Source organism: Neovison vison, chromosome 2 (genome assembly GCF_020171115.1).
Source record: "Neovison vison isolate M4711 chromosome 2, ASM_NN_V1, whole genome shotgun sequence".
NCBI classification, from domain to species: Eukaryota; Metazoa; Chordata; class Mammalia; order Carnivora; family Mustelidae; genus Neogale; species Neogale vison.
Window position 1 is genome coordinate 51,716,266 of NC_058092.1, and position 13,308 is coordinate 51,729,573.

General features: G+C 33.0%; 1 protein-coding gene across 2 annotated transcripts in view; it reads left to right on the forward strand.

Moving 5' to 3' along the window:
• The window catches only part of ATG4C (autophagy related 4C cysteine peptidase), an 81,481-nt gene extending 69,338 nt beyond the window's left edge, over positions 1–12,143 (forward strand). For both annotated transcript variants that reach the window (XM_044238367.1, XM_044238368.1), the window contains exon 11: positions 11,752–12,143. In XM_044238367.1, the coding sequence (XP_044094302.1) occupies positions 11,752–11,919 (168 nt within the window). In that variant the 3' untranslated portion in view covers positions 11,920–12,143. The remainder of the gene's footprint in view (positions 1–11,751) is intronic.
• The last annotated feature ends 1,165 nt before the right edge of the window (positions 12,144–13,308 follow it).

The window sequence follows — 13,308 nt, forward strand, 5'->3', positions numbered from 1 at the left end:
AAAGTGTGACACTTGATGTTTTTAGGTAGCACCAGGATACATATTTTAATCCATATGTATTTATTTATATTCATATTAGGAAAATATAACTGGCATATTAAACATGTGATTTCCTGTTAATTAGTGATTTGTACAAGGCTATTTAAGTTAAAAACTATGGAAAAAAAAGAATCATTAATCGTAACAGAGATGGTGTACATAAAAAAATAATGAAGAGGGTATATGTGTGTCCAAGGCTTGGAAAACACTGCTGTAGGAAACAGCAAAGGATAAGGCTAGAAGAGGAAGTTGGATACTATTGTGGAGAGTCTTGAATGCCAGGCTGAAGAGGTTTGTAATTTAGCAATATGTTGATTTTATTAAATTAGTTTTTTAATTTCAAGCTTACAGAAATATAGATAATAACATAATAAATACCCATGTGCTACCACTGAGCATAAGGGAAAAAAAATACATATATAACTGAAGCATTTTAACCTTCCTCAACCTTATTCTCTTCCTTTCTTCCCAGTGGTAACTATTATCCTATGTTAGTGTACAATATTCATACTTTATATATATCCATAAACAATATATACTACTTTGCATGTTAGTAAATTTATCACAAATGATATGTTTATATGAAAATGTATATATCCTGCCATTTGCTTTTTCATTTAATAGTGACTTAGAAATTAGATCTATATGGATTGGTCTAGCTTATTCATAACTGCTGAATAGTAGTACATTTTACAATCTACTACTTTTTATTTAAACTGTCCTTTGTTAATGGTCATCTAGCTTGTTTCATTTTCCAATTACAAATTATGTTTTTAAGAATATCCTTGTTCTTATCTCTTCATTTACGTGTACTATGTTAACTGGGATTATTACAGTAGATATACCCTAGACACAACAGAGTAGAACTGCTGGGTCTCAGGGTGTGCATATTTTTAGATTTGCTAGATATTGTCAAATGCTCTCCAAAGTGATCATACCAAGGAGTATATGAAAATTTCCAATGATTCACATCCTTATTAAAACTCGATATTGTAAGACTTCTATACTTTTATCCAATCTCATGGATATAAATATAAATATAAAAAATATAGCTACAAAGTATTTCTTTGTAGTTTTAATTTGTATTTCCCTGATTAATAGTGGAATTGAGCATCTTACCAAAGTTTATTGGTCCTTTGGTTCCCCTTTTGTGAATTTCTTATTTATTCCCTTTCTCTAATTCTCTGTACGGTTATTTGAGTTGAAGGAAATCAAATCAAATTTATAATTTTGGATCCTACCACTTGTTGGCTCTATGTGTTGTAAATATATTCTCCCAGGCTACTATTTTCACTTGTTAAGGGTGTCTTTAATTTTTGTCAAATTAGTAAATCTTTTTCTTTATGGGTTTTGAATTTTTTATCCAAGAAATCTGTAATAACCAAAGTCATAAATAGAATTCCTAAATTCTCCTACATTTCTTCCAAAATTTTTATGTTTCACATTTAAAACTTGTATATGTCTTAAGATCTGCATCTTCTTTGGGTAAAAAATGGATAACTGGTTGTTCTAGCATTATTTATTAAAAATCTAACCTTTCTTCATTGATTTGTAATGCTTTTTTCAAAGACTTGGATGAGGACAGAGCTATGGGATGGGAGAGGAAGGAACTGTTCGGAGAGTTTGTGAAAGTAGAATCTATAAGATCAAGCAGTTTTGAGGGCAAGTGAAAGGCGGAGCCCCTAAACAAGTCTGCTTTACATCTGAGTGTCTAGGAGAAAACAATTATTAGTTCATTAATATGGCAGTTCAGGTAATCAACAAGATTTGAGTGCTCTCACCCCTACCATTCTGCCAAAACTCCACATGCCTAAGTCCATTGGTCATATCTTTGTCTTCATCCCACGTATCCTGACATTAATATTTGCCATAGTTGAACACTCACTATACCTTCATACATCTTCTTCATTTGGTTTCTATAACCACTCTCTTGATTTTTCTCATTCTTCACTAATTTTTCCCTTTCATTTCTCCTTTGTCTGCTCTTCTCCCCAGTCTCTTAATGTTGGAACACCCCATGGCTTAGTCTTCAGTTCTAATGTCTTTTTTATCTTGGTGATCTCTTCTAGCCCTATAGCTTTAAATATCAAATATAAGTCAACTAAAACCAAGATCATGTCTTCAACTCAAACCTCTCTTTTCAGTTATAGATTACATATGTCCAAATGCATTCAGCATCCTATGTATGTCTGATATACATTTCCAAAATCAGATTCTGATCTTCCTTTTCAAGCCTCTTTCTGCTCATAATTTTCCTCTTCTCATTTAAGGGCAAATTTATCTGCTAAGGCCAAAAGCTTGGGGTTATCCTTACCTTCTTACTCTCTCTCATATCCTATAATCAATTAGATGTTCAATATATATCTAGAATCAGACTACTTTTCATATCTCTGCTGATAGTATTGTGGTCTGCAATGGCCTAATTTGTTTCTAAACCTTCTCCCCCAAACCTATTCTTTTTTTTTTTTTTTTAAGATTTATTTATTTATTTGACAGAGATCACAAGTAGGGAGAGAGGCAGGCAGAGAGAGGAGGAAGCAGGCTCCCTGCCGAGCAGAGAGCCCCACAAACCTATTCTTGATTTAGCAGTCTTACTGATTTTTTAAAAACCAAAGTCAAAGCACACCACTCTTCCTCAGAAACCTGCATTGACTTTTCAGTTCACTTATAAATAAAAAGTTCTTACCATATCCTCTAAGACCCCAGATGATGTATGTTTCCATGCCCCATTCCTTTACCTCAACCCCTTATCCCTTACTCTACCCTCTTTCACTCTGCTTTAGTCATGTTGGCCTCCTTGCAGATATCTACCCTAGTTGCAATGGACTGGAATGCTTTTTTCCTCAGATTATCCGTAGGACTGATAATCCTTGCTTCCTTTAAGGCGCTTCGGTGAGGCCTAATCTGACCACCTTATTTAAAGGTGCAGTGTCCTCCGCCATTCCTTCTTACCTTAGTTATTTTATTTTTTTCTTAGCAGTTACAACTTTCTAATACACTAATACACTATAAAATTTACTTCTATTACTGTTACATTTATTATATATATATATTATTATTATATTTATTATTACCTGTCTTCCCCAGTAGAATATAAACTTCACAAGGGCAGGAATGTTTTGCCTGTTTAGGTCTCTGATGTATCCCAAAGCATCTACAACACTGCCTGGCCCATAGTAAGTACTCACTATATTGAGTGACTGTTTGGTGCTGGGTATGCACTTGTGAACAAGAAAGTTATGACTTCTAGCTTCATGAACATACAGTCTAAGTGGACAAGATGAACATTAAATCAACAAATAAGTGGATAACAAAAATTTAAAATTCCATAAAAATATAGTGTTATGGACAAGAAAAACAGGAATCATATAATTTAATTTGGGGAGTACAAATTTTATAAAGTATATCCATTTCATTTTCCTTAATGTCCAGATAAAAGTCTTACATGGTCCACAGTATCTGCCCTATTTAAACCTACCACACTAAAATTGGTAAAAATCTGCAAGAGAATAGTGAGGGTCCTCCTAATTACAATGAACCTAATTGATACATCTTCATGACTTGCTTTTAAGAATTTGAAACCTTGATTTGGGAGCAGATAAGATGAGCAATAGAGTCTGGTGTGATAGAGACAGCAGAATTTCTGGTAGAGTTAGGAGTATCTTTTATGTCATTGAAATGGTCAATCATGGAATCTCTCTGGATAGGGAAGCAAATGATCTGGGAGAATTGAGAGAGGTGGAAAATCTGGAAGTCAGGTGAATATGATGAAGTCAGGTTTACTGGGAATGCATCTAAAACAATACCTCTTCCATCTTCCACTTCTTTAGATTTTAGGATCTCTATGGAACAGTTCTGTTTAATCCTGTCTTTGATCTTTCTATTAACAATCTTCTCCTTCCCTCCCTTTCTCGTCTCTCAGTAGTTAACTGTGTTGTTAAGTTTTTTCATGTCCTTTTTGTTCCTGCATAGTATATAAGATATGTGATAAAAGTTTCCAATTGTAATTGTGGGGTTGTTCATTTCTCCTTCAAGTTCTCTTGCCTTTTGTTTTGTATATTTTGATTACATACAAATTTAGTATTGTTAGGTCTTCCTATTGAATTGACTCTCCAAGTTCTGCAGGGTGAACTTGCTCACTTTTCATAAGTATCCTGCCAACACATCTCTTTGCCAATCCCTGACTTAGATTATGTCTCCACTGCTCTGCTCTCTTATAAAAAGGCCTGATGTAGATTATTTTTATCTTATCTCACATCCCCTGTTCTTCCTTTTTTTCACTTGTTCTCAGCCTAAAGATAATTGTAAAATAAAATACTATTTTTTAATGATAAAACTTAACTACCTAATAGTACTGATGTTTGAGCAGAAAATCTCAGATAAAAATGTGAGTATTAGGAAATTGTTTGATTATGGAATGAATGTCCACACAGGAAAAAATATTTATAAGTATCCAGCTGCCCTCTAGCTACAGAACAAACATGATTTACAGCCATCGAATCCCAGATATCTAAGAGATCTTAGGGGTTATTTTTAATAAAATAATAAAAATTATAAATTTTTAATTTATAAATTATAATAAAAATATTTACAAGTATCCAGCTGTCCTCTAGCTATAGAACAAACGTATATTATAGCCATTGAATCCTGGATATCTAGGAGATCTTAGGGGTTATTCAATCCAAAGCTAACATCTGTGGAGTCCTTACCATATGTTTGATATTGTGCTACACACCTGATATAGATTATCTCATTTAATCTACACAAACCTTCTGAGGTAGATACTGTTATCCCCTTGTACATATGAGGAATCTTACTTTGGTGGTAGTTGCCTTCCATGACGAATCTTGTCCTTACAGAGGTTCAGTAACCTTCATAAAAGGTCACAACTAATAAATGATAGTGCTGAGATTTAAACCTCAGACACTTTGACTTTGAGAATATGTGCTCATAAACACTATTCTCTATAGTCTTCTCTTTATCCATCAATCCACATGGTCTGGACAGTTGACTATCTAATCTTCATTTCAGGTAATGGTGAGCTAAGTATTTTCCTGGAAGTCTTTTCAATTTTTGGACAGATCCTTATTGTTAAAAAAGCATTTCCTATATTGAGCTGGAATCATTCTCTACATAACTTTTACTCCATCTCACAAAGCAAGAGAATAAGTTTGCTTCCTCTTCTAGAACAAACATTCCCTTTTCTCCAGTGGTATGCAGTTTCTCATACTCATTGCTATTTGGTAAATGTATTTTTGTAAATACCTTAGTGTGTCAGGTTTATGTTCATGATTATATTTCCCCCCCTAGTCCTATACTTTCCAAGTGAAATTTGAGGGATATTTTTCTTTCATAGGTCTTTTTCTGGGTTTTAATGATAAGAACTCTGATTTCTTTTAAAATCTTCAGGGACTTACTGTTTATTGGGAAGACATGAAGTGGATATTAAAGATAAATGACTGTAAAAATATATTTAGTAAATGCTAACATTGTGATAATAATGGCAGTAATAATAGCCAACATGTTAGAGGCCCGATAATCTGAGTGCTTTCCTCACAACAACTTTGTGGCAAAGATGCTATCAATACTGACATTTTACAGCCTAAAGAAAACGAGACAGTCTTGTTAAGTAACTTGCCCAGGATCATACAGTTTGTAGGTATTAGCCAGGTTTTAGCAGAGACTAAGTTCCACAGTCCCTGTTTGTAATCCTTGTGCTACACAAATCTGTAGAACTTTGGGAAAAGTCATAAGCACTTCAGAATGAGGTACTTGACAGTAGATTTTGGGCTGGAACTTTGAGGACTGAGTTTGTATGATCAGAAAGGAAGTAGGAAGGGCAGCTAGATGATAGGAATACCATGAGCAGAAACATTAGAGTGTTACTGAATGTTTTTGGTTGAATGTTAGGAGATAGAATGTTTAATGTGGCTCACAAGGGCCTGGATGATCTGGCTTTTATGTACCAACCATTCTTCCTTTTTTCCTCTATCCTTGAGCCACACGGGCCCTCTTTCTGTTCTTTGAACATGCTAAGTGTATTGGCATCCTAGGCCTTTGTACTAGCTGATTTTCCTACCTGGAGTGTTCTTCTCCTAGAACTCTAATGTGTGATTGCGTATTATTATTATTTGGGTCTCAGCTTGGCCTTTTCTGACCACAGAACCTACAGAAGCCTTCCTGCCTTCCTTACCACATTACCCTGTTTTATTTTTACCATAGTTCTCCTCTCCGAATAGTGTGCAAGCACCATTAGTTACCTGTTCAATATCCACCTCTCTTTTTATTGTTTGGCTGAGAGAATCCTGTAATTTGGGGGAACAGTGTGCCCAAATATTCATTTTTCTTGGTCTCCCTTGTATTTAAGCACAGTTTGGCCAGTGAAATACAAGGGGATGTGTGTTGGAAATATCTGGGGAAAAATTTGCTCTTCTGATAAAATGGTAGATTTAGATGGTTCTGTCACTCCCTTTATATCTACCTGCCCCTGCCTTGAATGTGAACGCAACACCTGGGGTTTCTGTAGTTCTTTGTGACCATGAGGGAAAGGCCAAGAGAATTGTAGGAACTGTTTGACATCAATTAACCAAAGGTAGCATTGTCAGACTCTTTTCTTATATTCCTGGTACCTAAAACCATTGCTGTATTTTATCTTTTTGTCAGTTGGCACAAAAACCATTCCTAACTAATAAAGATGACGTTGTCAATGATAGAAACCTGGAGAAGTGTGGAAGGGAGCTAATTTGGGGAGGCAGAAATGATCATCAGTTTGAGTTGATATTGCAGCATGCCTCTACTTACTGTAGGAGGCAGTATAGTATAGTGGTTATAACAGTACCAGACTGCTTAAGTTTAAATGCTGGCTCTGTGAGTTACTGGCTATGTGAACTTGCACAAGTCACCTAACCCCTCAATATTTTTCAGTTCCCTCAACTGTAAATTATGGATAATAACAAAGCCTAACAGAGAAATGGCTGAAACTAAGAATAGATAATATTTTTGAGAAATGGAATATATAAAGAAGATAAAGGATCAATAACTGATTAATATCTGCATTTTGGGATGTAGGAATAAATAGAGTCAATGAAGGAAATAGAGAAGAAATAGTTTAGAGAATAGGAGAAACAGGAAGGCAAAATATTGCAGAAATCAAAGGAAGTATTTTAAGAAAGTAATGCTTAGCAGTGTCGATTACTATAAAACTATCAAGAGAATAGGAACTAATAAAAGCTTTTTTTATTTGAGAACCAGAAGAGAGTATTTTCAGTATGGCAAGGGGTAAAAGTTGGGTTACAGTAATTTAAGATTGAGCAGAGAGAAAACAGAGGAGTGAGTATCACATGCTCATTTAACTTACTTCAGTTCAACTACGTGAACTCTTGCAATAAAACAGGAACATGTTTTTCCATGTGTACTCTTTATTACATACTCTAAATGAATATAGACTGTAGTGTATTGTACTACATGTACAATTGTACTACATGTACAACTATTCCATGTTATGGAATAGGTTTGTACACATAAGACTATGCATAACACCCTTTAAACAATTTAAAGGCCTTTTGAAGATAATTTTAATTATACTGATTTTGACTGTTTGATTTTCACATAGTGGGCTGACTTTGGAACCTAACCACTACATAAAATGTAGCTCCACTGTGAATATAGTTTTGAATATAGACCACATAGGTCTCGATTGCTCTGTACTGGTTATAATTTTACATGTGTGGTGGCAGAAGCTAGAGCTAAAGGTTTTACCCTGGGGAGAAGAGGTCATCTCCTTGTTCTATTTCTGTTCTTCCTCACACCTATGAGCATTATGGAGGAAGAAATTGCTTAACTTCTGTCCTCCAGCTTTTTCCTTTCTAGATTTTGAAACCTGTCAACTTAGCACATGGGAAAAATGTGATAAATTATTTGAACTCCTGAAAAATGATTTTGCCTTTTAGATAATAAAGCAGCTTTAGTGTATCTTTGATTATGTTATTAAAATACAACAGAAGGCTTGCCTATTCTAAAATTGTTGAGCAAACCATTGAATCACCTTTTGAAAAGCAACCGTGAGATAGTAAACTCAGTTATCTTAAATTTTTTAAAAAATGGTTTTCTCCTAACTATCTAAGATATACATGTTAGAAAGTTTGGAAATTAGAATTCTAACAAAAAAATCACCACTAAGTCTTTTGTTCATAGAAAACTTTATATTTTGTTGTATCTCCTTCTAGCCTTTTGAAAATACATATTTAAAATGATTTTAACAACTGAGATTAAATTTTATATATAACTTTATATCCTATTTTTTCTTTTAACATTATATAATTTTCCAAGTTATTGTTATCTTTTATTTTGTATAATATCTCAATTGATAATACCCTGTATCACAGATAATCTAGTTTGATTTTTTTTTTCATGTAGCTTTTATGTAATCCATTATGGAGCGACTTTAAGCTTAGTTTTAACTTGTAATACAAGAAAAGAAGACTAAAGTTTTCACTTTTGATAAAAGTTTTTAGAATCAAATTTTCAAATCAGTGTTTTTTTTTTTTTTTAACAAGTCTGAAAAAACATTCTTGATAGGGTGCTTAGGAGCTGGGAAAAATGTTTAAAAGGCATATTGATAAGTGGCTGAGGCCTAATATTCCCAATAATTCCTTATTAGTTGATCTCTTTTTATGGTTGCTGCTGTTGTTAAGTCATCTTGGGAAAGTAATTTAAATCCTTGCTCAGTTTTCCCATTTATAAAATGAGAGTAAACTCAATAATTTCTAATGTTTCCTTTGGCATGCCATATTTATGTTCTAAAATTATTTCTTCCCTATCATATCATATTTATGTACTGATAGGTTATCACTTACCTTACTGCCCAACTCACTTGTCCTTTAATATATATATTTAAAATAGGCTTTATTTTTTAGAGACATTATAGTTTCATAGCAAACTGAGTGAAAAATACAGAAAGGTTCCATATGCTTCCTTCCCCATCAAAATTCCCCACTAGACAGGTCTTATAACTGATGAACCTACATCGGACACATCATTATTATCACCCAAAGTCTACAGTTTACATTATGATTCACTCTTGGTATTATATATTCTGTGGGTTTGGAAAGGTGTATAATGATATGTAGCCACCATTATAGTATCATACAGAATAGTTTTCCTGCTCTAAAAATTCTTTGTATTCCACCTATTTATCTCTCCCTTCCTATTAATCCCTGATAACCACAAGTCTTATTACCTACATAATTTTGTCTTTTCAGAACATAATATTGTTGGAATCTTGGCAGTTTGTAACCTTTTCAGATTGTCTTTCACTTAGTGATACACACTTAAGGTTCCTTCATGTTTCTTATGGCTTGATAGCTCATTTCTTTTTAGTGCTAAATAATATTCCATTGTCTAGAGGTACCAATTTATTTATCCTTCACCTTCTGAAGGACATCTTTGTTGCTTCCAAGTTTTGGCAATTCTGAATAAAGCAAGTTTTTGTGTGGTTCAGTTCATTTGAATAAACCTTTAATGTATTTTTCATTTGATAATCTTTAAAATATTTTAAATAAATCAAGAAAAGTTAGAAAAACTTGAAACAAGATGGGATCAGGAAGGAGACAAACCATAAGAGACTCTTAATCTCACAAAACAAACTGAGGGCTGCTGGGGGCAAGGGAGTGGTGGCTATGTAGAGGGTAGTTGGGTTATGGACATTGGGGAGGGTTATGTGCCATGGTGAGTGCTGGGAAGTGTGTAAGCCTGATGATTCACAGACCGGTACCTCTGGGGCAAATAATACATTATATGTTAATAAAAATAATTAATAAAAAAAAGAAAATATGGTGTCGAGTAACCAAATTCAAAAAGAAAACAAATGTCACATTGGTCAATTTTAGAAAGAAAGATATTTTCCCCCCTCAAAAAAAAAAAAAAAGTTAGAAAACTATAGTTTAAAGCCTAAATCAATAAATACATATAAGAGGGCCTTACACTACAAGTGAGTTTGCAAAAAGTAAGTATATTTTGTAATTAAAGGACAAAGATCCCCTTTCTGACATTTTGCCCTGGGTCACAGATTTGAATCTTAGTTGATGAGCTGCTAATAAACCTAAATGACTTCTTTATTGATCTTGAAAGAAAGGATGAAGAGATGATAATATTAGCTTTGTTGTGCTGATTTGAAAATGATACAATGCCCATTAGATATTAACTTTTATAAGTAACATTAAATGAATATAAAATGACAACAGTTTTCAGCTGTATTCCAGCCATTAGCTGGAGGGGCAAGAGGCTCATCACATTATTTTTATCTTCTGCGCTTTTCCTTCTTTCTTCCCTTTTTTTATAGAGTGTAAATAAAATAAACTTGAGCAATGTGTACTTTAGGAGAGCAATTTGAATAATAGGTTATGATTTTCATTACATCCAATTTTTTCTAAGTACTTAATTATTTTTAAATGGTTCATTCCCATTCAGTTTAAAAAATGTATTTCATAGTAACTGTCTCATTGAAACATTTTAAGTTTAACATTGTATCTGTATGCTAGAGCTATATATTTATTTAAGCCACATTTCAAGAGAATCTATAAATGCAATATATAAGAATTTGATGATCCTTCAGTTGAATATTGACATTTGGGAGAATTTAGTTTTTACCCCTGAAATTATCCTTTAGAAACAAATTATAATTAATTGATCATGATTAATGATGTGTAAATACTGTTGGTATTTTTTCAGCATTCTCTGTAATTCACATAAATTTCTCAGAATCCTTACAGGTGCTGGTTATCCATAGAAAAGTTTGTTTCTACCACAATGTCATTCAAAAATTTTATTCACTCTTAATGTTTTAATTTTTTAATAGAATTTATTTAAAAGAAAGTTTTAAAGTGGTTTAGAATGGGTTGTTGGATTGTTAACGAATCCCAAATTGACAAAGGTTATAAGGTTGTTGGGTCTTGCCACAAAATTCCAGGTACTGCTTTTTTCACTTTTGAATTATGTAGCTTTAAGAAGGTAATATGTAAGGTATGGATTATTACTATCTATAACAATACTATTTTTCATGTTTACCAAATTATTGAAAAAATATTTTTTTAAATATGTGACTATGAAAAGACTAAATTTTTAAAAATAGCTTTTTATTACTGCTTTTGGCCAATTTAACATTTCTCTGAGGTAAGAAGATTGGCTATCTTTTGCTGCATTTTATAGACGATAGTCAGGTAGAGTGATTTTGTCCTAGGTCTCATCAAGGTGAGTTGTAGAACTGAGTTTAGAATGGGCCTTCTGACTCAGTTTAATGGTTTTTCTTCTGTGTAATGGTAAACAGTCTTTCATAGTATTTTACCATAGTCAGTAATACCATTTTGTTTTATTGTCTGTTACTCTCAAAAGAAGAGAAATCTTGATTCTTTAGTAAACCTTTAAATCACAGAAGGTGATTAGAAGACTGACTTTGGTGGCGGGGGTTAGGAAGTGAATGATAATGTACTTAATTTTGATGATCTACTCTTAAATGGAGAAGCAGGTATTTAGCTATAAGTAAACTCTGCAATGCTAATTAACTTTTTGTCTTTTGCCAGAACAGTGAAACAGTGGTACTGGATAAATGTAAATGAGAGAAACTAACAAGAGATTCAGGGCTAAAACATTAGATTTCGTTGTTTGGTCCTAGTGTGCACTTTTGCATAAGTGATTTTTCTGTACTTTCTGTTACAGATGCTGAAAATTTCTTCTAAGGAGAAATATCCCTTATTTACTTTTGTAAATGGTCATTCCAGAGACTATGATTTTACATCTACTACAACCAATGAAGAAGACCTTTTCTCAGAGGATGAAAAGAAAAAATTAAAAAGATTTAGCACAGAAGAATTTGTCTTGCTCTAAAGATTAGTGTATTTGTGCTTGTTGAGAAGAACTCCTCTGCAGGGGGAAAAATGAAGAGAAACAAGTTTACTCGAAACTGGCTTATTTTCACAAATATCTTAATTTTATATGTTCTTTAAAAAAAAGAACATTTGGAAATATACAAGTTTTAGAGATATTTTTCTGAAAGAGAAATGATTTAATGAATCTTTATTTCTAATAAATATCAAGTGATTCTGGCTGCATTCCTATTTCCCTAAGATCTGCTAACGTTAACTCTAACTTAATTGTAAGCCTTCCAGTCTTCAGATTCTTCCACCTGAGGCCACTAGTCTCCTGAAGGGTTTGTGATATAGGTCCCCAAATCGGAATCACCAAATAAGTTTGAAAGCTTCCACTTAGACACTAACAACCAGAAGACCAGAGAATGAACCTTCTGCATAGCCTCCTCATATTAATGCAACCAAAGGATACTTATAGATGTATCTGGATATATTAAACAGCAGTTGTTAGCTGTGATATGCATACAATTATATAAGTAGAATTGTAAGTTAATGTAATACTTAGCAGTATGATTTTATAATGGCTCCTTGCTTGCTATCAAGTCTTCTCTGAGGAGTGAATATAAAGTATTGGTGCTCCCCAGAAATTTAAAGGTTATGTTATTAATAACTTCATCTAATCAAATCAGATAAAGGCAATTTTAAGGCAGTAGTACTGTTTGTTTCCTGTCTCAAAAATGGAATTTTATGGGAATTCTGCTTACTATGAAGTTTTTTAATCTAAAGATAAGGACTAAGAAAGATATCAGTAAATGCTCCTCAATGTGCTTTTTTCTATTTGTATGAATCAGTGTAGTGGTATTTAGAAGTTGAGGCTATCTATAAGGTAATTCTGCCTTAAATGTGTTATGTGTTACTGAAAGGCAGATATGTGATATAAAAATATAAGAGTTATTATTCAGCCAGGATTATGTACTTTAATAAAGATGTGAGAACAGAAAGCATATTTGTTTGGTTTTAATAGGATTATTTTAGTTCTTTAATTTGAAAAAACCATTGTCTCATATGAAGTCTATTTATTTATAATGAAGGCAAGTAATATTGTTTCTCTGAAAGCAAAATATTAACTTACTTTATGGAGCTTTCATGTTTCAATGCAGAAAGGTGACCTATAAAGACATAAAATTGTGTATCTTTTAAAGTCATTGATCTCTTTCATCAGAAAGCCTATTTGTTAGGTTTAGAGTTGCATACAAAACAGAAACAGAGGGGGCAGTTGCTTTAATATGCCTGATGAGAGAAATCAGGTTTGGCATTTCCCTGTGAGAACAGTTTACTACAATGATAAAAATGGCCTAAAATCTAAAATTTTCCTTTATTCCAGATAAAATCTGGACAAATTAAGTCC